This window comes from Dissoconium aciculare, assembly GCF_010015565.1.
Source record: "Dissoconium aciculare CBS 342.82 unplaced genomic scaffold K489scaffold_6, whole genome shotgun sequence".
NCBI lineage: Eukaryota > Fungi > Ascomycota > Dothideomycetes > Mycosphaerellales > Dissoconiaceae > Dissoconium > Dissoconium aciculare.
The window spans coordinates 867,066-890,954 of record NW_022984956.1 but is presented as its reverse complement, the minus strand read 5'-3'; the positions used below and the strand labels follow the sequence as shown (position 1 = coordinate 890,954).

Genomic DNA, 23,889 nt, shown 5'->3' with positions numbered 1-23,889 from the left:
TGCCGAAAGAGACTATCTCTTCGCGATTACAACACGCAGGTAGTACACGTGGTTGTCAATGATGCAGAACAGAAACTCGTGTGCAATTTGGATCTCCGCTCACATATGCGCCAAGAGGGACGCGGATGGTTTGTGACAGCCTATCGCGTTGGCCTCCACAACATTGAAGTGAGCCACCTCGATGCAGAGCTCAGGTCCAACTCTGAGTGAGAATGACATCGTATCACCGTGACAGCGTCTCGGCTTCCGACATGGGGGTGGCTTATTCGCGAAGGATTTCATGCATATCGGTCCGGGGCACTAAGCAGGTTCGCATCCTCGCCTGGGAGGTGGTCGACATCTCTTTGTCGGCAGCGATTCCTAGTTCTAAGGCAATACAGGAACAGGCGTTTGTTGGAAATGCGGTCCCGTACGAAAGTGAGAATCCTCTTCGCTATGCAGCGGTATCCAACAACGATACGCTGCAAAACCTCATGACCGTTGCGCTTGTTCGACGCAACACTCAAATCTGCATTTAAGCTTTCTAGGCACCACTCAGCGACCATTCAGGACAGCCATAATGGTATCGTCGTTTCTGGATTTCAATCTTGCGGCAGAAGTTTTGAGCCAGCAGTTGCCGAATTGATTAGACGGTGGTACTTGCATATTCCGCGTCCACAGAATCTGTGCACATGATGCATTCGTGACGGCTCGGGAGTTAAAGCTTGCACATGCGTCGATGCAATCCTCGTGTGAGAACGCCCAGACATTGGAGATGTCTGCGCCGTCTAGAGACTGCTCGCAATTCGCACGGTAAACTTGATTGTCCGGCGTGACATAGACTGTGCCGTTTGCAGCTGGACATGGGTTGCTCAAAGACGCAATGCTGCCGTGCTTGACAGCAACGAAGTTCGTGGCAAGGCCTGTGGCACTCGGCTGGGAAGCTGTACCGGTACGCGTCGCAGTCACGGTCACAGTTGCGAGCGCAGTCGCGAACGAGGTGACCGTGACTCGTGCCGATGTGCTTGAGCTGTCGCTAGTATTCTGCTTTGCAAGCTGGGTTCCCAAGCCAACACCGAGTGCGATACCAACGACAATTGCCGCAACAGAAGCCACCACGATTCCGTAAAACAGAGGCGTCAGTCCGCAAATTCGTTGATGTTTCGACGACTCCGGCAAATTTTCATCCGGCGCGATATAGGCTGTATTTACAGCAGGGGCATATTGTCCATTCTGATCGTACGAAGGACCATGATATGGAGGTTTACTTTCAGGGTCCGTCGAGGTCGAGAGCTGAGCAGGATAATGAGGCTGCGGTAACGAGTAATCTGGAGTACTCGCTACGACTTCTAGACCACTCTGCGCGTGAGCCATGATTTATTAGGCTGGTCGGTCGTAGATGTAACCGGTATCGAGATCGTCCAGTCGTTGTGTACGAGAAGAAAAGAAATAAATCGATCCTGTTGAAGACAGCGATAGCTGATAAACGAGCGTGAAGTGGGCAAAGACGAAGGGAGAGAGGAACGCTCACGTTGGTATCAAACCTTTGGACATTTACAAAGTAGCTTACACACTCCCTTCCGCCATTTCAGATTCGTATGGAATTTTTGCATTACTGGTCTCCCCATCAATGCGCATGACCAGGGGTGATGGTATTGTCAGCGTCACTCGACTAAGCATCTTGGCACTCGGCGCTCTGTCAGATCGCATGCTTCCGATTTGGGAAGATGACAAGGCTAAGAATAATCGTTTCGTGTTTGGCGAGCAAATTATAATACAATTGGGGAACACAGCCCCCAAAGTATCGAGCTTATGGAGCAGTGGGTGGGCAAGGCCACCACTGGCACATGAAGAGTCGGTCTTGCATCCCACGAATCCATCTCTGCGACGGTTTTGACGGTGAACATGCACGGGCGAAGTTGCGGCCCGATGCCTTGAAGGTGCGGGTGAGGCAGCGGGAGGCCACCCGTCGGCTTCAAACCACTCCTGTGGGCCACACTTGCTTTCTCACCTGGGCGTCAATTCAGGCGAGATCACCACTCCTTGATCAATGATCATCAGTACGTACATGTCGTTTAGACAAACAGATGCTGCTGTTGCGCGAGATAATATGAGCTTGATGTAACAAGAATATATTCACTATGCGTTCTTCAAATATCTCATCTATTGAATCATTAATTATCATCACATAACCCCATTCATCGCCCATCAACACGATCGGTTCCATACCCAATACCCGATTCAATTCAATTGCGCCGAAATCCAACCTTGATCGTTTGTGATGGGTGTCGAGTGGTTGTCTTTGAGAAAGCAATTTCCGAACATGGGTGCACTCGCGAAATTCTTGACCCACTGGATTCTTATACATCTATTGTTCGACTTGAGTCGGTAATTGATGCTTGCGCAGGCGTTGATACACTCCTCGTATGCATACGCCCAGATGTTGGCCACGTCTCCGCCTGTCCAGCCTTTATCACAATCCGTGGTCCATGCGCCACCATTGGCTGCGATGAATTGTCCGGTGCGCGCTGCGGTGCAGGGATCGGTCACGTTGTAGATCTCTTGCGGCCTGGCGACAGTGTAGTTTAGCAACAGACCAGCTGTATCAACCTCAGACAATGGCAACGGTGATTTGTCGCAGTGATCGGGGACCTCATGAAGCCGAGTTCCCAAACCGGCTCCCACTGCGGCGCCGACGATCATGGCTGTGATTGAAGCGACAAGGATAGTCCATACCAGCGGCGTCATGCCGAAGATACGAGCTTGTAGTGGTGGTGATTGTTTGACCGGGTAATCAGATTCACTCCAGATTCGGCTAGAAACCGGCGTATATTGAAAATTGTGGTGCTTGTCAAACTCTGGCAGCAATCGGTCTGGGTCCTCAGGTTGCGGTAGAGAGTAATCTGGTGTTGGAACGACCTGAAGGCCACTATGTATGCTCGCCATTTGCGTAAAGCTTGCCTTTTGAAGGCGACCTCTGCTGGGTTCGATGAACGGCGAGAAGAAAACCTTACGGTTGGAGAGAAAATTCGGCGTTTAGATCAGAGTTGAAAGATGGTCAAGCACAGGTTGCAGAGCTGCTCTTAATATCCGTACATGAGAATCGACCAACGAGGACGACAAAGCATGATTCCAAGCATTCACCGGGCCATCGGCATGAGCAGCGTCAGCAATGCTCCAGCTGCGAACCTTGGCACTTGGCGAGATCTGCGTGGAGTACTCGTCGAGAGTGGAAGATCAATGTGCTTACATTTATGCTCCTGGTGTCTCATCCTTTGTAGAGATCGTAAGTTTACAACTTTGTCACACACTTGTGGTGTGTACGTCCATGTTCAGCATCCATTGAAGCTGCCAGACTTCCGAACTAGCGGCCGCCAAAAACAATTTGCCGTGCTTGAACGAAATCCGCCCGGCCGAAGCGGCGGCCCGATGCTGATGCGCCAAACTCCCGGCGGTCGACTTGAACTCACCTGGGTCCCTGGGCACTTGCTGCGCCCTTCGTGTGCTTGACATGATAGGAGGCTTCGGACAAACAAATCAAAACAGGCCTCAAAGTATCTCAAACTGCAATTGACCAATCAAGCGACTCAATCGCGATTCTGCACCTCGTCGCCCAGCTCTGACAATGTTTTCTGCACTGCAATACCGAGTGGTTCCGAGGCTCATGAGTGCTGTCGCTCGAGCCTCGTCCATTCGCCACACCTCCACATTTAGCCTTCTCACAACATCGCTGCCAAAGCGCGAGATTGCTCCAATATTTGAAGATTTGCATTCGCAGAATAGCTATCGCTTGGAGACAACACTTTCGGATTTTCTCCCCGACTCTTCGCCACCATCGCTCCCCACCCCCAGCGTCCTTGCGCGACGACTCCCGATCGCGCACCACCTCTGCTACTTTGAACCAACACTTCGCGCGCAAGCGCTTCTCCCAGATGGCACATTACCGGATCAGAGTCCCGGCGAGCCTTTCGTTCGACGTATGTGGGCCGGAGCCCGCGTGCAATGGAACCCGGATGAGCCGCTCCTAATGGACGGTTCCCGTGCCGTATGCGCCGAGTTCATCCGCTCCGCAACCATCAAGGGCAATGCGCCGGACGAGAAAGTCTTCGTCGAAGTCGAGCGCCGCATTGCGAAGGCGACAGAAAGCGAACTCCAGCAAAGCGCCAAGATCGCCAGTGAATCCCTCTCGGGCAACGCCGACTCACATCTCCTGACCAACCTTCAACACCGTGTGCGCCAACGGCTCTGGCGCGACCGCGGGGAAGACTTCGGACCGAGTTCCATCGTTGAGACACGCAATATCGTCTTCATGCGGGCAAACGCGAGCCCGAAGACCTCTCCCGACGCATCAGATCCCAGCTCTCCGCCACCGCGGCAATTACCCAAGCCCCAGCATACACCGACATATACCCACACTCTCACGCCAACGCCCCAACTCCTCTTCCGCTTCTCCGCGCTGACTTTCAACGGCCACGCGATCCACCTGGACCCGCGGTACGCCCAAGAGATCGAGGGCCACAAGGACCTCCTCGTGCACGGGCCGCTGACGTTCGTTTTCATGAGCACGCTGCTGCAGCGACATCTGGACTCGGAAGCCAACAATCCATCAAAACTTCAACAAGGGGAGGGAGAAGAGGATATCATCACGAACATGTCCTACCGCAACCTCGCGCCACTATATATCGGGGAGGACATCACTTTCCAAGGTGCGAGGATTGGGGAGGGGAAGTGGGAGGTCTGGGCGTTGAAGAAGGAAGGTGGCATGGCGGTCAGAGGGACTGTGAAGACGGAACGGAGGAGACGGAGGTAAATCGTAGAGTGGAATGGACCCGCGCGGTGGGTTTTGCCCAGGGTATGTGTGCTCTAGGTCTGTTCGCTGGTTGCGTTCGGGGAGATTCTCGGGTCTACGATATTCGGTGGGGATGGTCATCTCGAGCCGTTAATGCAAATCGTCCCGAGTTTCAAGCGCGCGCCGGCAGAATGGGAGGCAAGGTCAACCATTTTGATAATCAGCAATACTTCCCAGCCTCAAAGGCCTAATTTCAGTCGGAAATCGACGTGAAATCGACGCCTTGAATGAGGGCTAAGCGGATGAATTTCGGGAACAGCTACATGCTTCTCCGAGCGTGGACGCCCTGATCGGATGTAACAATGCCCTGCCGTCATGCATACATATCGCCTTCGCCATCTCAGTCGCTGGTCACGACAGCTTTCGCGCGGCGACCCAAGCGAAGAGGCACGGAGACATACATCTTAGCGAGATTCAATTGAACCTCCTTTTCGCCTGCCTCACCACCACACTCGTTTCCGCAGCTTTCCAAGACTGCCCGATTTTCAAAACGGCACAGTTACAACTTCAGGCATATCACACCGTAACCACACTTCGAAGAGGAGAAGAAGTCTGTGGGAAAAATGTCAGTACATTGAAACGGGATCTTGCGAACGACTTCTAAAGAAGCACAAGAAGCTCACCTTTGGTCGATGCTCCCAAGCGATTCTTTCGCGGGCCAAAAAGGTCTTGGTCCGATTGGCTGCTGTCATTGTCGAGGATCCGGTGCTTGTCAACTGCGTGTTCTCCGGCACGAGGCAGTCCACGTCTGCACCCCCTGGGGCCGGACTCGACTCATGTTCGCTCGAGGCCGTACGTGAAATTGTGACGGCGGCCAGGCGACGTGCAGCAGCATCTCGCGCAGGATTGTGAGGCGCAGAGGCGTGGAGTGCGTCTTGCAAATTGTCGTGAGCGCCGGCCGGTGCAGGCACGGTCTTTGACGTCGAAGCAGACGCCGTGCTGGCCTGAGCCTTCGCATGACTTTTCAGGTTCGTCAATTTAGTCGTAGATTCATAAGTCGTGAAGGCGGCAGGGCCAGATTGATGGAGGGAGTCATATTGTCAATCTGTAAGGAGCGTGTCAGCGAAAGGAATCAAGAGTGTTATCGTGCGGAATTGCCCTTGGCAAGAGCGTGAGTGTGACATACCATCATAGAACTCATCCTCGTCGTCATCGTCAGCCAATTGTTCAAAGTTCAGCTTGTATCGCAGAATGGCACCGATACCACCAAAGCCCAAGACGAACTGGTTGCCCTCGGAGGATCGGTCGGAAACGAACTCCAACGTGGCACCAAAGTCACGGTATTTCTCAGCGATCCACTCAAGGAAGGGCATCTGTTCGATGATCTCCATTTCCTGTCCCGTCTCCTTGTCCATGAAGAGAGCACGGTCACCGGTCTCCTGCTGCTTCGTAGTGTTGAGGATGACAGTGGTGTTGTCAGACGACTTGAGTTCCCAGCGAGTAATTTCCAAGTTCTCAAAGACGATGAGAGTCTCGGCAGCACCGGCCTCAAGCGCCTTGAGTGTATCATCGATACCGTAACAAACCTTGCCGGTGTCCTGGCTGATCTCGTCGAAGTAACGGTTGATGAGCTTCTTCTCTTGGATGAACTTGACGTTGCTGAGGGTTTCGGCAGCCAATTCGATGGCTTGGTTAAAGCCGTTTTCGCCTCCGTAGCTGACATCGACGACCTTGATGACCTTGGTTTGCAAACGTTGGTCGAACATGTCGGACTGGTTCAGATCGTTCTTGAAATCGGCGGAACCCGCAAGAATCAGACCAGCGACGTTGACCTTGTCGTTGGTGATGAAGTTCTGCACTGCGTGCTCGGATACTTTTCGGACGTAGTTGTGACGCTTCTCTTCACGCAGACGAGCAAAACGCAGGGCAGACTGACCACCACGACCGTGCTTCTTGGGCAAATCGACACTGAACTTATGCACCACGTCACGGGTGTTTCCAGACAAGGTGCCGAACAAAGCCCCGTTTCCGTCCATGATGATGAAGCCGAATTTTTGATCCGACTCGAGCAACTCGCTCAGTGCTTCGGTGTGGAACTTGTTGTCGCAGAGGTAGAGCGAAGTGTTGATGGGCTTGAATGGCTCGAAATCAATGTTAATCTTCCTTTCCTTGCCTTCGCTGGTGATGATTTCACCACAGTAGACGACCAGGCCATTCGGCGGCACCTTGCTGTAAAGCTTGAGACGCTGCTGGGTGGATGTGATGGCGGACAAGACGGACAAGCGATTGACACGCGATTTGATGTTGGATGCGGTACCGAATTCTTCAGCCAACATCTTTGCCGCTCGCGAGACTTGATCCTTTGGTGGAATGATGAGACTGATCATAGATGTTCCGTTTCCGCGAGCGGCCTCGAGACGCTTGACCAGCTTCTTCACCTTCCACATCTCGATGTTCTTGTCCGCATCTCCTCCCTGTGGGATCGCCGACATGCTTGCGGTGTTGGTGGGGCGTGGAGCACGCGCCCTTGTTTAGATCTTTTAGCGGCGAGTGGTTATGCGGCAACCGAGGCGCGGTATGCTGACGGTGAATTCAGTCGTCGTCAGAAGAGGATGTCGGACAATGGCGACGTGGACGAAAGGAACTGACGAAGAGACGCTTGAGAGACCGAGAGTTGAAAGAAGATGACGAAGAGTTCAGACACGGAGCGGGCGGAGTGGAGTCGGTGGCCGTCCTGCCGTTCGGGATTGGCAAATTTTTGGAAGTGGGCAGCAACGAGCGAGTCAGGTGGTGGCGGGGTTGAATACGTGCCCAGGTGTGAGATGATGACCAAATTGTGTCCAAAGCACAACCCAACGCACAGGACAGCAGCCACGTCAGAGTCCTGTGGGAAATTTCCCGTCCATGTACAGTATTTCTCGTGTGCGGCCAGGCAAAATCAACTCCCGCGGGTTTCCTCCACAAATCGCACAGAGTGAATAATTATTTCATCCTGGCTCTCGGTTATGTGATTGTCGCTGGCGGTGATATGGACGGCGCAACAACTTTTTATTTTTGAAGGTCGTCACAACGATACTGTATGAATAGTTTCGAGTTCCCTCAGCCATGTATCACAAGAGTTGTTGTACGCGAAGACTCCTCGTCATTTCTTAGTCCCATCACTTCGTGTGTTTTTGTGGTCATAATCTACAGCGAGCACAGCGCTGATGATCCTACGGGTCTTTATTATTCCCCTGGTCTTCAACCGCCGGGGAATAAAGGTACGCTCACGGTATTAACAGGCTGCGCAAAACAGGTTCGCGAAGTCAGAGCTCGTTGGCGATGGTCCACGCCGCTGACACTGTACAATCTCGGGGATGATGATTACATTGTTCGCAACATGTAGCGATTGGAAGCCCCCGGGCGATTTCGTGGCTTAGGGTTGTGGGTTCCATGGTGGACATGTAGGACGATTACGTACGCGGGGTCGAAAAGCAGTGGGTTGTGTCTTTCGAAAGACAGACACACGGAGGCGGAGACAGACACTGGCTCAGATAATAGATATTTCGTATCGGCCCGGATCAGGAACAATCCTCGTCAAACTTCACATCTGCCGTGCGAGTGCGCCTCTGCAGGATTGCTGCATTGCACACATCGCATCGCGAGATCCCGTATGCATGCACTGTGAATCCAAGAGTTGTGCGAGCCGAATCCACACCGCATCGAGACTCGCAACACTGTCCGAGAATACCGAGACCAAGCAGATATTATTTCTACCATCGCAATAGGCATCTGAGCGGGGTGACATTCTCGTCGAACGGAGGAGAGGATATCGGATTTGCTTGTCGTGCACGGGTTGCCGTCATGTAAGCAATCGGCAGTGAGCTACAGTAGATGGATACCCCATGACGATACGTCCATCTGGAGTGCATGCACTGTGAACTGGTAACGATGACTCTCCCTGTACGCTGTGGACAGTATCTTTTGTGCCCATGTGCTCGACAAGGTGCATTAGTCGCATGCAGGCGGTCGGTAGTCCGCATAGCGGAGCTCACCCATTTTGGTGACTCGAGTACGACAACCGTTCGCAGATGGCAAAGATGATCGTTCGTTGTAGAGGTGAGGCTGGTGCTCCCTTTTACAAGTGGCGGAGGATGAGATGAAATGGAATGAGAGGCGTGATTTCATCTCGTCTTCACACGCTTGAAATCAAATCTACCTAGGTATTCTTTCGCCTCCTCCCGAGCACGTGTGGACCCGGGCCACATGCAATCGCGCTCTCGGTGATGAACAGAGGCCAAGTTTCGCGCTAAAATCCAACAGCAACCGCTGGGAACTCATCCATGGTCGTCGTCAGCATCACTGCATCCACCGCCCTTGGTCACGATCGACGACAGAGGGATTGGTGAGGAAAGGTTGGTGCCCAGTGGCTCTCACTGTATTACACAAGCGGTGTTGTCAATATCTCCGATAAGAACTCATTGGGAAAAGGCAGAATCGACCAGGATGATGATTATTGGCGTCATCGCGGTTATCGGCGATCCTGCAGCTACTGTATGTATGCGTATATCGTAGTCATTTATGTATGTATTCCTGTACATTCCTCCAGGCTACCTACCTACGTGGTGTTTAACAGTGAGGGCTGTATGTACTGTGATAAAGCACCCGACTGTACGCATGTCACTTCCAATGTGATCACGGATAGCTATCAACACCACACAGGTGGGTGGTGACGATAACGTCCTCGTCCTTCATGCGGTGCTCCACGAAGAGGCAGAATGGCTTCACCTTCGATAAGATAATCTACTCACCTTTCCATATGTAATAACATTACCATCACCGCGTAGTATCATTTCAAGAAGGGCATCGACTCTCTTTCTTTTTCACACGCGCCGCCGACCACGTCCATCCACCGACCGTTGGACGCCGCTAACCACAAGCTCATAACCGCCGCCACCACCACTAGACACCAGCACCAATTTACCTGTGGACCGTAATATCACAAAAAACACCACGCCTTCTCAATCACAGTATCCAGAAGAGTCTGCCTACTCCGGCGACGAGCAGGTGTGTACAGCGTCCACACATTGCAGGGCGCGTGGGAGAAGCAATCGCCAGCGTTGTCTGTTTGTCTGAGGATATCTTCCATCGCTCGAGACTCCCATCATCCGTGTTGGACTGTGAGCATCATCAATGAGGACCAGAACGTTAAACACATTTCCCACATATCTTTAGTCTTACGCTCAGACTCCACCACTCCAACCAACCAGTGCCACTTTCACAAACCACCACCATCACCGCACCGGTATATCAGCATCGCTCCCATCTCCGGGGGGCGCTGATCTCTTCTTTCCGTGGGTCCTCTCTGCCACCACCACCCTTCATCCTGCTCCTTGCCTGCACTTTCCACAACAGGATCCAAGCTGGTTCATCTCTTCCCGCTTGTCACTCGCGCGTACCGCACTTTGCTCCACTGCTGATATTTTTTGGGTCACATGGGTGATCCTCACAGCCGCCGCCGGTAACGAGCTTCCCCGCCACGGCCGACTCCCTTTTGCGTGATTTCTTCGACGTCGCCGCGGGTTTCGACTTCTTGGGGCTGGTTTGGTGGATGGAACCTGGATTATAATAATACTGTGCATCTCCCGAGTCGGCCATCTTGGCCTTGCTCCCCGGCGTCCTCGCCCACGTCCTTGAGGCTCGGCTCGTCATTGGCATATTCATTGTGATTATTGACGCGGGCATCCTTCGCTCGACTGCCTCTGACGACCGTCGCCCATCCTCAACTCTCCCACAGGCACATCGACAAAATGCCTGGACGGCAACAACTCCCTGCTGGTTGGGTCTCTTCTGACAACAGCATCAACGGTAGCACTCCCGCATCTCGCCAACGATCTCCAGAGTCCAGTCAAGTCTCACATCAACGCATTCAGTTCGATCCCGATGCCGAGCGACCTTCTCACCACCAGCATGACTCCGAGTCTAGCCACCTCAACCCCTACGCTCCGCCTGGTACCGATGGCAATCACGAACTCCGTCGCCGACGATCCTCCATGGCCGTCCGCCTCGAAGCACTCCGTCAAGCCGGTGGAGTGAACAGCATCGACAATTTCGCTCGTTCATGGCAACGTGCCGCAGGCTTCTACGAGATCACACCAGTACGGCCGAGCTTTCGATTGGCCGACGACGATGAGATTCCTACAGGTGGATTTGATGAGGAGGATGGTGGTAATATGGACAACACACCCAAGGGCCACCGATCAATGCTACGGCATGCGTTGCGTAGCGGACAGACAGCTGGTGATGATGATGCCATCGACGACGACGTTTCCGTTGCTCCTACAGAGAATGACACTCTGTTGGGTCGCGACAGGAGTTCACACCCGCAGGACGAGAACATCTTCACAATTGAGCCATCGCTTCAGTCACCTTTCGGAGGAAGCTATGGCAGCACGTGGGGCTCACTATCGGCACGCGTGAACGAGTCATCGATGAGACACGCCGGACGATTGTTTCGTCAACAGCAACAGCGCACTGTGAACGCGGCCATCGCGGGTGCAGCACCAGCACAGGATGATGACAAGGCCAATGCACCGCTGCTGATCCGTCAGATTGAGGAAGAGGACGGCAAGGTGGTGAACGTGGTAGTTGGTCAATCAACGCTTCCGCAGACCGTCTGCAACAGCGTCAATACTCTCATCGGCGTGGGCATCCTTGCTCTCCCGCTCGCCATGAACTACAGCGGTTGGGTTCTGGGCATCTTGTTCTTCTGCTTCGCGGCGCTGACTACCTGCTACACGGCCAAGTTGCTCGCCAAATGTGCAGACGTTGACGGCAGTCTCATTACCTTTGCAGACCTCGCGTTCGTCTCCTTTGGACCTTGGGCTCGCGTCGGTGTCTCTATACTGTTCATTCTGGAACTACTGGGCGCTTGTGTCGCTCTAGTCGTGCTTTTCGCCGATTCCCTGAGTGCGCTCTTACCCTCCGCAGGCCTCACTCTCGATGCGTGGAAGATGCTATTCGGTGTCATTTTGGTACCACTCTGCTTCGTACCCCTGCGCTGGCTCTCCTATACCAGTATTCTCGGCATTGTCGCTTGTCTCGGTATCGTCCTCGCGGTCATCAGCGACGGTCTCATCCAACCCGCAGGTCAACCGGGCAGCCTTTGGCAGCCGGCGCCCACACATCTCTTCCCGCAGCACTGGGCCGCGCTACCCATCTCTTGGGGTATAATGATGGCGCCTTGGGGCGGCCACAGTGTGTTCCCCAACATCTACCGCGACATGCGGCACCCGTACAAGTACCACAAGGCCGTCAACGTCTCCTACAGCTTCACCTTCACCTTGGACCTTGCCATGGCCGTCGCAGGATTCCTCATGTTCGGCACCAATGTCAAGGATGAAATCACCCGCAACATTCTCCTCGCCACCGCGGGTGGTCCGGATCCTGTTACTGGAGTGGTGAGCTCGGGCTATCCTCCTGCGCTATCGGCCATTATTGTCGTCGCCTTGGCCGTCATTCCGTTGACAAAGGCTCCCCTCAACGCCCGTCCGATTTACTCCACTCTAGAACTCACCCTGGGTTTAAGTCCTCAAGCAATGGGAATCGCGCCAGGAACTCATGGCCTTGGCGGGCTGACCCGCGGCCTCCTCCGACTCTTCGTGCGCGCAGCCTGCTGTGCGACGTTTGTGGTTGTAGCGATTTTGATCCCGGATTTCGATCGGCTAATGAGCTTGATCGGCAGTCTGGCGTGCTTCGCCATCTGTTTGATCCTACCTTGTGCGTTCCACCTTCGCCTCTTCGGCAAGGAATTGAGTCCTTGGAGGAAGACGGGTGACTGGGCGCTCATCACGGTCAGTACGGTGCTGGCCGTGGTCAGCGTGGGCTTCACATGCGCACCGAGGGAGGCATTGGGTCTGGATTGATTGGCCGGTTGATGCGAAGGATCGTCGACTACATGTGCGCCTCTTTTTTATGGCATTCATATCACGTTTTGAGTTTTGGTATCCGATCAGGTATGCATCCATGTTACGATTGCAGCACATAGCAACAGCATTACTTAGACTTCCCAGAGCGATGTCGTTTGCGTTTTTGGTTTGGTTGGATAGCACATGCATTCTGGGTTTGAGTGTTGCTTTCTGAGCGTCGGCGAACAACGGAGGGAGCTCTTCCTTTTTCCTGCATTGATACTTCCTCGGCTTTTGCAAGCGTGATTAATTCGAAATGGTAATCTGTTCTCTGAATTCCTGTAATGCTGAAAGAGTCTCCTGTGCACGTCAGCACATTGCCATTGCAATCACGATGTATCAAAGTCTACTCATCGATCGCCGAGTGTTGTCGCTCGTCACCCGCTCGCAGTTTACCTCCAAATTCCAGTCATCAGAGAAAGTAAGGGTCGGACAATTATTTGAGGGTCCGAGATCGCTCAACTCCGTAGTGTATTCACGACGTCCTGGGAAGATAATTTGCGATCTGGAATTCCGACGCTCTTCGACGGTATTGGCGTCACTGAGCACCAATGAGCGTCTCGCGTGACTGGTCCTTTTGTCGAAAGCTTGATTGAAGAGCGTAAACACAACCAGGCTTTGTTCAAGTTCAGCCAAGCATCAGCCCGATTGCAGCACGACTCGGAGGCCGGCATAGGAATACTCCTGCAAGTAACAAGAAGCAAGACCCTTCGAGCCTCGCATAATGGCCGAACAAAAACAAGCCACTGCAGAAGCAGCTCCACCAACACAAACATCAACACAGTCCATCGTAGCCTTCCTCGGTCCTCGAGCAACCTACACCCACCAAGCAGCCCTCTCCTACTTCTCTCCAGAAAGTAACAACCCCAATGGTCCAGACCACGACGACAAATTTGACCTCGTCCCCGAACCTAGCATCGCGGCCGTCGTTGATGCCGTTCGAGACTCCCGCGCTGCCTATGGCGTAGTACCCTACGAGAACTCGACCAATGGCGCCGTCGCCGCCACCTTGGACCTGCTCGCCCACGGCGAAGGCGCGAGTCGCGATCTACTGATCGTGGGAGAAGTCTATGTGCCTGTCCAACACTGTCTCCTCGGACGACGACCGCCAGCAACCCAGCAACAAGGACAGGGCGGGCAACAACGAAATGAAGAATCACCCTATGCTCACATCCAACATCTCTACTCCCACCCACAAGCCTGGGGCCAATGCACAATTTTCCTCTCCACGCATCTCTCGCACGCGACTCGACATGATACCTCCTCGACCTCTCGCGCAGCGGACATAGCAGCGGAGGACACCTCAGGGGCCTCAGCAGCGGTAGCAAATGTTCTGGCCGCGACGACCAGCGGGTTGGATGTGCTGGCGAAGAACATCGTGGACGATCCCGTGGGGAACACAACAAGGTTTCTGGTGTTGAGGCGGCGAAGAGACAAGAAGGACTCGGCGAACCGGAGCGCGGAATCACAACAAAATCAAGCACCACAGGTCCTCGAGCGACCGTCTACGTCCACGACATTGCTCTCCTTTATCCCGAAATCCAAGGCTCCATCCCGCGATACGGGAATCCTCCCGATTCTCACATTCCTCTCGCAACAGCGTTCATGCCGGGGATCCGGCGATGGGCAGCAGCGGACGCCCGCGCCCTACGAAATCACCAAAGTGCACTCCCGACCGAGCCCGGCATTCACCTCTACCACCACACCTATCGTCGATAGCCCCTCCTACCCCGCGGACACGGCGAGGAAAAGGAAACCATGGGAATACACATATCTCGTCGAGCTCCTTCGGCGGGAAGGAACTCCCCCCGGCGAAGCAAAGCAAGGTGTTCATCCGACTAACAGTAGCAACGGCGAGGGTGAAAGCGAGGATGTCCCTGATCACGATCTACAAGCCTTACTCGTCCCATCATCGGAACAAGCAGGTCTGCAGAGCTCTTTCGGGGGAGGGGGGCAGGATGGGGCGCCGGAGAGTTTGAGTGATCTGGTGGAGAGTCTCCGATGGCTGGGCACGTGGGAGGATCGACTTGATGCGTGATGCCTGGGAAGGAAGATCGATATGGCAGTCCGGAAAGCGAGTATCAAACGCGTTCAAGTTCGCGACGAAAGGGGTCGGGCGAAGTCGGATGGGTGGCCGATGCAACGTGACGAGAGGCGAGGAAAACGAAAATTGAATGTCGAAGAATTTTCGCGATTTTTTACGGATTTTTTTGGATTGTCTTTCGGGAAGCATCGAGTTCCAAGAACTCTTCGGTATCAACGAATTCACACAAAGCAGACCCATACCATCATTGACGCCATTCCTCCGCCGCTGCCGCTGCCGCCTTAAGCCTCGCACCTGACAAAGCATGGCGGTCACCATCCCCTCAACATGCACAGCACGGCTACAAGTGCGAGAGCCAGACTGCATCCGCCGCTTTCCGTCACTGTAAGCCATGCGTCACGACCCATCGTGGAGACGCATCATCATAACCCAGTCTCTGGGTGATTCGAGGCCATTCATTTGCGCCATCCGTGCCGCCGCCACCGGTTCCGTTTCTTGAGGCTACCGGCGACCATTCATCCTATCCGACTCGATGTCCTGCTTTACAAATCTGCCGGCGCCTTCTTTCCCTTCTTCTGCTCGACCTTAAGCAGGAGTGCGCGGTTGATGTGTGGTAGGACACCACCAAAGGCGATGGTGGCGCGGATGAGGGTGTCGAGCTCTTCGTCTCCGCGAATGGCGAGCTGAAGGTGGCGAGGAGTGATACGTTTGACTTTGAGATCCTTGGCTGCGTTGCCAGCCAACTCGAGCACTTCGGCGGTCAGGTATTCGAGAACTGCGGTGACGTAGACAGCGGCTTTGGCACCGACGCGCATCTTGTTCTGGGTCTGCGACTTGAGAAAACGCTTGACACGACCGCAAGGGAACTAATGATCAAAGATTGGGGTTAGTTCAGGTATCATCTCGAAAAAATCAATCGATCGTGTTCGCGCAATGTTTGCGATGCAGGCGCACGCGTATGCTTGCGCGTACTGCGCGACAAACATGAAAAATATGGAGCGCGCATAGATCATCTTTCCGAGAGCGAGAAGCATCGCGTCGTCGCACGCGATCGCGGCATGCTGTCGCAATCACGAGCCCAGAGGTATCGCGAAATGAAGATGTGAAACCCACCTGTAGACCAGCCTTTGCTGAGTGCGATTTTTGCGATTTGCCCGAGTTGTCGCCGCCAGCTTTTCCGCCGGTCTTACCACCAGTCTTGCCTGCAACATCATCAGAATTTGTCCCAATACGTCAAGCCACGATGCGCCACGTCATACCCTTGCCTCCTGCCATTATAAATGCCTGAAGTGGTGGTTTGATGTTGAGATTGTCGAAAGCAATATGTCGCTGAGATGTGGCGATACGAAAGTTGTTGTGGGCGTGGAGGCAGCAGTATCGATGAGCGGCGCGAAGTCGAGTGATGTAGTGATGGTGGTTGGTGGTGGATGGTGGTGGATGTTGTGACTTCTTTGTGGAAATGGCGCGTCCAGCCTTAGGGCTTCTAGCGATGGAAAGCACGCTAGAACGAATCTGGCGTGGACGACAACAACTCGTTGAAGTGGTCTGTGCAGCGTTCGGGAGAGCTGGACGAAGATGACATGCTCTGCGGTTGAGTCGGCGGATTGATGAGCAGGGCAACAGGCGGGTTCCAAGGCAGGCGTTGACGTCCCGAGACTGTAAATTTCGTTTTCCTCGTTCACAGGCGCCATTGCGAATGTGTGCTACAGCCGCTGTAGTTTGCAATTAAATAGAGAGGCCACTTACGTACTTCTTGTTTGCGGCGGACTCACCAGCAATGATTCAATAGAAATATGGTAAGAGAAAGATGCAAAAGGAAAGTGACAAATTGTCTTGACGGCAATTGTATCGAGCCTACCTTCAAAGTGGATCTTACCCCGGCACAACGCATTTGCGAGAGTATCGTAGTCATCTGTAGGACGACATTCACATAGCATTGTCACTAGGACAATCCAGTCAGTACTGCTTGTATCAAACGGGCAATATGAGACTTACGGAAGCCATCATCAAGACGGATGATAGAGGAAATGTCCATGCCGACAGCGACGTCGTATATGCAGCGAGATGTGCTTGCTGTCTCACTGAAGCTTCACACATATCGAAGTTCTTCTCGGGGAACTGTGGTACTCAGCATCGCTTGTAGCAACATTCAGCTTGGAGCAGGTCTAGATCTTGACTGTAGGTATCGAGCGGTCTTGTATCATCCGCTTTATGCAGACAAACATCATGATTGGAAATGACTGTAACCTTCGCAGATGACATTGTGGCACGCCTCGCAGTGCCATCGAGGTCCAGTCCCTAGAATTGAAAGATGGGTTCAGAATCACGTGATTTGTTCGCACGATTCGTTCCTCAGGCCATACATTAACAACCACACTGCTTCACTGCATACCCACCTAGGTAGGTAGGTAGCAAAGCAGTCAAACGAAGGGAGTTTTCACATATGCCAGACGTATGGCGCGGCAGGACAGGTTGATCTCACTTGAAAACGTAAACTTAGTTTCGAGTACAATTCATACTCTACGTGTAAATCTAAAATCAAGCAATATGGCTCAAAAACCCAGGCATATCCCAAGATAACCGCCCGCCCGCTGAAAGTTGCGAATCTGTGCAGCATGCGTTTGAAAATGAAGGAGATGGACCAACCCATCGGCGAGCGAAACCAAAGCAACGATGAGACATCGACAGAACTTTCCATGCATCGCTTCAGACCAACTTCAGCTTTTTAGCGACGGTGACACAGACCACGCTGAAGCAGATAATCACGCCCACAATTCCAAACCACCAAGCAAGACCCTCCGAGTCGCCGCCGGGCACGGGAACGTTCATGCCGAATAAACCTGCGACCAAGTTCAACGGCACAAGAATCGTCGCGAAGACGGTGATCTTGCCCAGCAGCTCGTTAGCCCGGCTACCCTGTTCGGTGTGGCGGAGAGTGATCTGTGCGAGGTGATTGGAATGGCTGCGACCCAACATCTTTTCGAAATGGCCCAAGTTTGACATCATGGTGACGATGTGATCCTGGACGTCACTGAGATACAGACCGACGTCGCCACGGGGAGCTACTGCGTAGGACTCGTTGCACTTCTTCGCGAACCCTTTAATCACGTCGGCTTTGCCGCCTAGGAGACGGGAAAGGCTCATCACTCGCTTGCGGCACTCGCCGATCTGCTGCAGCATCGCGCGGGAGTCTTCGAATCGAGCAGTGTAGACGGAATCTTCTATAGTGTCGGTTTCACGCTCCACCTCGCGTAGAACAGGTCCGAAGGAGTCGACAATCTCGTCAATCAGAGCGTAGCAAATCCAGTCGGCTGAAAGGTTGACGTAATCGCGGAGTTTACCGATACGCTTCCGGACATTGGCGATGTGCGGGTTCTGGCAGAAGGAGAATGTCAAGAGTCCCTCACGGAAGACCACGGCATAGATGTTGATCGGCTCGAGGTAGTTCTCGCTAGACTTGTCTACGGCGTAGAAGCTGGTAAAGCAGACGAAGTAATACGATTTGAAGAGTTCCACTTTCTCACGAGTCTCCTGAGTGGTGATGTCTTCCCGCGTCAAAGGGTGCACGCGGAAGGCGCCACAGATAGCGAAAATCTCTTCTTCGGAAGGGTTGAGCATGTCGAGCCACCAAACACCTCCCTCTGGATTGAGCTCGAATAGGTCGCGGAATGTTTCTTGAGGCATCAGAAGACCGCCGAGTTCGGGAGCATGTACGGTTTCGTCCATTTCCGACGAGAAGAAAGTGAACCGATTCTGTGTCTCGGACCTACTCGGAGGTCGGCTGAGGGGGTCAGTGAAATCGGCAGGCATTTTCTCATCACTATCGACTTTGTCACTGTCTTGCTCGGCAGGACTCTCGATCTTCTCCGGGAAGTAGCCGTTGCTCTCGCTACGTTGGTCGCCGAAGATGCGGCGGTGTTGCTCATTGTGCCGAGTGAAGAGTGGCGTGAACGGATGCGCCACCGGTGTCTTTGTGTGAGCCTGAGACACGAATTCTTCGAGATCTTCGAAATCAATCTTATACGTGTTCGTGATCTCCTCGGGTGGGAAACACACGTCATCGTGGACCGAGCTACGGATTGAGGCGGCTCCTTCAGTACGGTGACCTACTGTTCCTTCATCGACGAGTGTGCCGCTTCGTCGCCGATGAGTAGCATTGGATAGGGCGCGAGTGATGGTAGGAAGGTTGACCGATGGAGTGTAGCTGTTGTTCGTTCCAGCACGTGGTCGTCGCGGAGGTGCGAAAGCATCAACTGAGTTTGGCGGAGAAGAAGAACGTGAACGCGACGACTCGCGAGAGTCTGCCCCTCGCTGACGATTGAGGATCGCGCGCCTAAAAGTGCTCTGCTTCGTACCCGGAGATGTCATGGGATGACCTCTCTCATGGCGTTCGGCAACAGGACTGATTGCCGCAGAGCCGCGACGCTCCCTGTGCCATTCTTCGTCTGCATTCCTGCGAGACCCGGTAGATCGATTGGATTTGATGGAGCGCTGAGATCCTTGGCTTCGGATGCTCTGATTGTCGTCGATGATCGCATTCTCAAAGTCCCGAGCGATTGTACCGTGTTCATCAACAGCAGGCACAGTCAGGAAAGGACGCCCGGCTCGTTCGCCATCAGCGATGCTGGCCAGTGTTCCACGTCGGGCATGAGGTGGTGGATCAATGGCAAGCGGCAGGCTTTCGGGCTGGTTTCGATGATCGTCCAAGTCTAGCATGGGAGTGCTGGACCTCTCGATGGAGTGACGCGACTCTGGAGAGTGAGACATTTTGATCTACAGATCTGACCCTTCTCAGGAGGCGGATGTGGTGAATTGCAAGTTGTCCTAGGAAACCTCTCTTTCAATGATGACCGCGCGACCTTTGGATATGAGCGAATTTAGCCCATTGGTTCTAAGACGAAATGTAAAGCGAAGCAATATTTGCTCGAGGGATGGAGTTTTGAAGTCGGGTTCCTCTAGGAGCAAATTATGGTGGCTGCTTGATATCGCCGCCGCAGACGAACCAGCGCGGTCCGAGCAATGGGCGAACCTGCGAAAGGAATTGAGACCCCGCCAACTTGGTGGTGTTGTAGTTGAAGTAGGGGTTGTTTTGGTTAGGTGAACGTTTCGCAACGACGGAAGTGTAGGTGTCTGGTCCAGATGTTTTCGAGATCGATTGTGTGTAGACGTGCCGAGGGTCGGATAGTCAACAGTGAGACATTTGTTAGAAACGGATATGGGAAGAGAACCGTGAAAGTCAGGGTTCGGAGGCCCAGGATCAATTGTCAACGGTGAGCAGGTGGTGGAACTGTATCTGAAGCGAGTGGATCTGGGAAGGTTGCGAGCACTAGAGGTATATATATGATGAGCCGGAAAAGAAAACTTCGGCCGCAGATGGCGCCCGCTTCAACACGTGTGCGTCAGAGCGTTCACCCGCACATGGTTCTGGAACCGCTCAACTTCGTGCCAATTCATGCTTTTGGGCAGTAGCATCGGCACCACTTCCGGCTACGCGTTGCACTCCTGGGTTATAGGTACTACCTATGTATTTGTTACCGATAATCGAAAGGCAGCCGTCGAAGGCAAAATCAAGGTCTGAATATCTGCCTTCGTGTCGGTTAGGACTGCTGACATGTGAAGTACTGCGGCGAAGGATTTGACGAGGATGACATGTGCATCTCAACAAGGAGTGCCACACAATGTGTCTTTGGACAGTGATCGTACCCGGCGAATCTGGGTATGCGTCACGGAAAACGAGCTCAGCGCGTCACCGACTCCAATGAAAAAGCCGCGTGGTCACGCACCCACTTCCAGTCTCCCCACATCGTATTACATATTTTCACGCGATACCCTCCCAGGTGTGCAGTATATCCCGCATCCGATAAGGCGAAATCTCCCCCATCAAATTGTCGGGTGCGGTCGTGCGGCCCGCGGAATGGTTGTTGAAGCACAGAGTGCCACGGTTGAATCCCACTGTTGCCGTACAGGGAGGTCACCGCTGTGTCTGACCAGATCATGTATGGTTGGCTGAATTTACTTTACGATGCGGCATACAGTCGTAAGAATGCGTGTGTGCTACGACCAGTCAAGGAGTATGGAGATCGGGTTTCTTCTCACCGCAGTCGAGTCCCGACGCGATCATGATCAAATCGCTTGCATCTCCTGCACGCAATTTAGCGGGTTGTCGGGATGGGGGAGGGTTTAATGCAACCCGTGGACGTCAAAAGGGCAACACAAGACAGGCCACGCAGGCGCACATAAGCTTTCCAAGGGCTTGTCTCACTGCCTCGTGCCGCACCGACGGTCGTTGCCGGGATGTCGCCGCAGCCCTGCCCAAACGCGGCAACGGGCTGCGGAGACTCATTGAACGTCGCTGCAGTAAGGGTCATCCCCGCGTGGTGCACAGCCGCACGTGATGCACAGTCCGCTTTGAATGGACTCCAAATGAAGCATCAGCTTTGAACGCGTATAACTTCATCAATGAGGGACCAAATTGAACGAGCAGTGGCTTATTTGAAAGAACAAGACCAGCCGAATATCTCAGAGGCAGCCAGGCTGTTCTCCGTGGACCGATCGACTCTCAGCAAGCGATTCAATGGCGTGACAAATTCTCGAAGCTATAAACATGAGAACCAGCAAATATTGACAAAGGCGCAGGAGGGTGAGCTCGTCAAATACATCCAAAACCTCACTGCACGTGGTTTGCCACCTACTCCGGCCATGGTCCATACCTTTGTGCACGATATCAGTGGCCGCTACCCTGGAAAGAGCTGGATGGGACGCTTCCTAAGCAGGTGGAAGAATGACCTTGAATCACGGTATTTGAGGCCATTTGATGTAGCGAGGCAGAAGGCGGATAACTATGATGAATACAAGGCGTACTTCGACCTTATTGAACAGAAAATTGAGCAATACAGCGTACAGCCTGCGAACATCTATAATATGGATGAGAAGGGCTTCCTTATTGGCTTCCTCTCGAAGGCGAAGAGAGTCTTCACGAAAGCGGCCGTACAGCAGAAGAAGCTCGTAGGCAATGTACAGGACGGTAGCCGCGAGTGGGTAACGACTGTAGCCTGTATCTGCGCTGACGGCGGCTGGATTCCACCTGCTCTAATTTATAAGGCCTCAACAGGTAATATTCAAGAGTCGTGGGTACAGGACTTCGGACACGAAGAGGCTTTCTTCGCGTCTTCGCCCAATGGCTGGACGGATAATCAACTCGGACTGGCGTGGCTCACTCAGGTATTTGACCGATATACGAAGGCGAAGGCTGGAAGGGCTTGGCGGCTGCTCTTCGTCGACGGACACGGTTCTCATATCAATATGGCCTTCTTACAATACTGCAGTGACAACCGGATACTAGTAGCAGTGTATCCACCTCATTCTACGCACCGTTTACAGCCATTAGACGTCGCGTTGTTCTCGCCGCTCGCAATTTACTACAGTCAAGAGCTGGACGTGTTTATAAGGGACTGCCAGGGCTTGAGCTCGATAACGAAGCGTGACTTCTTCCGGCTCTTCTGGCCGGCCTTTATTAAGGCCTTCTCCGTGGACAACGTGTGCTCTGCGTGGCGAAGGACCGGTATTCATCCATTTGACCCCTCCGAAGTCCTCCGGCCATTAGAACCACAGGCAGTTGCTACAGCCAGCCGACCGTGTTCTCAGGGCTCCAGTACCTCAATACTGTCTGCCTCTGACCTTCGGAAGGTAAGAGCGCTCTTCAAAGACGTGGTTCAAGAGGTATACGACGAGGATTCGAGGAAGAAAGCCGTTATTCTGCAAAATACACTACACGCCCTTCAAACTCAGAACGCGCTGCTTAAGGTTCAAAATGATAGCTTCAAAACAGCTCTTATTAATGAGAAGAAGAAGCGGAAGCGTGGGAAGGCGCTCTTCGAAGAAGTGAGGTCTCAGGATAATCAAGGGTCAACCTTCTTCTCGCCTCAGAAGATTATGACTGCTAAGCAGCTGCAGGTTCAAAAGGAAGCCGAAGCAGTGGCTGTAGCGGCTTCAAAAGCAGCTCAGAAGGAAGCCTCGAAGGCAGCGTTGCTAGCAAAGCAACATGAGCTGGAACAACGTCGTCTAGAGCGGAAGAAGCAGTCCGAGGTGAGGGCGGAGGAGGCTCGAAGCAAGGCAGCGGAGAAGCGCGCTCTCCAAGAGACGAAGGCGGCGGCAGTACAGCTTCAAACGACCCTTCTGCAGTCAGCGAAGAAGACTAAGGCTCGTCCGAAGCAGACGAAGCAGTCTGCGGTCGTGGCAATACCTGCTGCTCCTGCTGTAGCCCTCGAAGAGCCGGTATCCCTATCGGAGCCAGTTCTGGTGTCACAGCGGAGTGGCCGCGCCCTTCGGCGACCAAAGCATCTAGAGCAATATCACTTGGACAGCTAAATACATTCATTATAAACTGCGCCCTGTTCAAATTTGAGGTCATTTGAACCACTCGTTGTAAAGTTATTAATTATTGAAGTTGAGGGTGGAAAATGGCTGGAGGTGTGCATCACGTGCGGCTGTGCACCACGCGGGGATGACCCTTACAGCGTATGGTGGGTAATTCCTGAAACGTTCACCATACCGTTTATTCTGAGAGGCCCGGCAGGACGTTCACGCCCTCCACCTGAGTAATTTGTCAATCGCCGCCACAACCTGCTTCCACACCAATAGCATCACCATGGAGGAGCTTCTCGAGCGTGCGAGATCCATCTACGAGGGTGAAATCGTGCGTATTCGTCCTCTCTGACTGGCCCTCTTCCTCCACCCACCTTGACGATCCAGCCCACTGCATGCTCACGCGCGTGCGCATACATACGAAACACAGAGCCAAGCTAACGAAAGCTTTACATTGCTTTACAACAGGACTTCAAAGGTCAAGCCTTCGCCGAATTCATCACCCATGCTCTGCTCTCCCTCGTCGGTGCCATCGCTTTCCTAGCCGGCTTCATCGCGCAAGACATCTACACAACTCTGTACATCGGGCTGGGAGGCACGGCGCTCACATTTCTCCTTGTCGCGCCGCCGTGGCCAATTTTCAACAAACATCCTCTTCCGTGGCTGCCGTCGACGACGGGACGAAGAGCAGGAGGCTCGGCGATTGGGAATATTCAGATCCAGGTGGATGGGACGAAGATTAACTGAGTGCGCAAATGGGATTGCGG

The 23,889-nt window shown here is 53.4% G+C and overlaps 10 protein-coding genes across 10 annotated transcripts; 4 read left to right on the top strand and 6 right to left on the bottom strand.

Annotated features, from left to right (window-relative positions):
- Nucleotides 1-534: 534 nt before the first annotated feature.
- K489DRAFT_370509 (uncharacterized protein) lies at nucleotides 535-1,353 on the bottom strand (the record flags this gene model as incomplete). The annotated part of the gene is made up of 1 exon (XM_033603142.1): nucleotides 535-1,353. One exon carries the CDS (start codon nucleotides 1,351-1,353, stop codon nucleotides 535-537), a length of 819 nt encoding a protein of 272 aa, XP_033459929.1.
- Nucleotides 1,354-2,104: 751 nt separating this feature from the next.
- Nucleotides 2,105-3,202, bottom strand: K489DRAFT_380281 (uncharacterized protein). The gene has a single exon (XM_033604849.1). The coding sequence runs from the start codon at nucleotides 2,923-2,925 to the stop codon at nucleotides 2,221-2,223; it is 705 nt and encodes a 234-aa protein (XP_033459928.1). The 5' UTR covers nucleotides 2,926-3,202; the 3' UTR covers nucleotides 2,105-2,220.
- Nucleotides 3,023-4,789, top strand: K489DRAFT_424721 (uncharacterized protein; the record flags this gene model as incomplete). The annotated part of the gene is made up of 2 exons (XM_033608272.1): nucleotides 3,023-3,265; nucleotides 3,776-4,789. The coding sequence occupies exons 1-2, from the start codon at nucleotides 3,152-3,154 to the stop codon at nucleotides 4,787-4,789; spliced, it is 1,128 nt and encodes a 375-aa protein (XP_033459927.1). The 5' UTR covers nucleotides 3,023-3,151.
- A 662-nt stretch (nucleotides 4,790-5,451) lies between these two features.
- On the bottom strand, nucleotides 5,452-7,607 carry K489DRAFT_380279 (eukaryotic peptide chain release factor subunit 1). Its single transcript, XM_033604848.1, has 2 exons — nucleotides 5,955-7,607; nucleotides 5,452-5,873 (listed from the first exon to the last, which is right to left on the bottom strand). Exons 1-2 carry the CDS (start codon nucleotides 7,258-7,260, stop codon nucleotides 5,869-5,871), a joined length of 1,311 nt encoding a protein of 436 aa, XP_033459926.1. The 5' UTR covers nucleotides 7,261-7,607; the 3' UTR covers nucleotides 5,452-5,868.
- A 714-nt stretch (nucleotides 7,608-8,321) lies between these two features.
- K489DRAFT_380278 (uncharacterized protein) lies at nucleotides 8,322-8,565 on the bottom strand. The gene has a single exon (XM_033604847.1). It carries the CDS (start codon nucleotides 8,553-8,555, stop codon nucleotides 8,352-8,354), a length of 204 nt encoding a protein of 67 aa, XP_033459925.1. The 5' UTR covers nucleotides 8,556-8,565; the 3' UTR covers nucleotides 8,322-8,351.
- Nucleotides 8,566-10,557: 1,992 nt separating this feature from the next.
- K489DRAFT_388767 (uncharacterized protein) lies at nucleotides 10,558-12,672 on the top strand (the record flags this gene model as incomplete). The annotated part of the gene is made up of 1 exon (XM_033606446.1): nucleotides 10,558-12,672. One exon carries the CDS (start codon nucleotides 10,558-10,560, stop codon nucleotides 12,670-12,672), a length of 2,115 nt encoding a protein of 704 aa, XP_033459924.1.
- Nucleotides 12,673-13,055: 383 nt separating this feature from the next.
- K489DRAFT_219480 (PDT-domain-containing protein) lies at nucleotides 13,056-15,047 on the top strand. Its single transcript, XM_033599719.1, has one exon. It carries the CDS (start codon nucleotides 13,439-13,441, stop codon nucleotides 14,750-14,752), a length of 1,314 nt encoding a protein of 437 aa, XP_033459923.1. The 5' UTR covers nucleotides 13,056-13,438; the 3' UTR covers nucleotides 14,753-15,047.
- A 253-nt stretch (nucleotides 15,048-15,300) lies between these two features.
- Nucleotides 15,301-16,033, bottom strand: K489DRAFT_409995 (histone-fold-containing protein; the record flags this gene model as incomplete). The annotated part of the gene is made up of 3 exons (XM_033607653.1): nucleotides 15,301-15,624; nucleotides 15,872-15,960; nucleotides 16,018-16,033. The coding sequence occupies 3 exons, from the start codon at nucleotides 16,031-16,033 to the stop codon at nucleotides 15,301-15,303; spliced, it is 429 nt and encodes a 142-aa protein (XP_033459922.1).
- Nucleotides 16,034-17,464: 1,431 nt separating this feature from the next.
- On the bottom strand, nucleotides 17,465-19,525 carry K489DRAFT_318971 (cora family metal ion transporter-like protein; the record flags this gene model as incomplete). Its single annotated transcript, XM_033601364.1, has 2 exons — nucleotides 17,465-19,100; nucleotides 19,221-19,525. 2 exons carry the CDS (start codon nucleotides 19,523-19,525, stop codon nucleotides 17,465-17,467), a joined length of 1,941 nt encoding a protein of 646 aa, XP_033459921.1.
- Nucleotides 19,526-23,408: 3,883 nt separating this feature from the next.
- On the top strand, nucleotides 23,409-23,812 carry K489DRAFT_307949 (microsomal signal peptidase 12 kDa subunit; the record flags this gene model as incomplete). Its single annotated transcript, XM_033600605.1, has 2 exons — nucleotides 23,409-23,453; nucleotides 23,591-23,812. Coding segments are annotated over 2 exons (267 nt in total), but the record flags the coding sequence as incomplete, so codon positions are not given.
- Nucleotides 23,813-23,889: the final 77 nt, after the last annotated feature.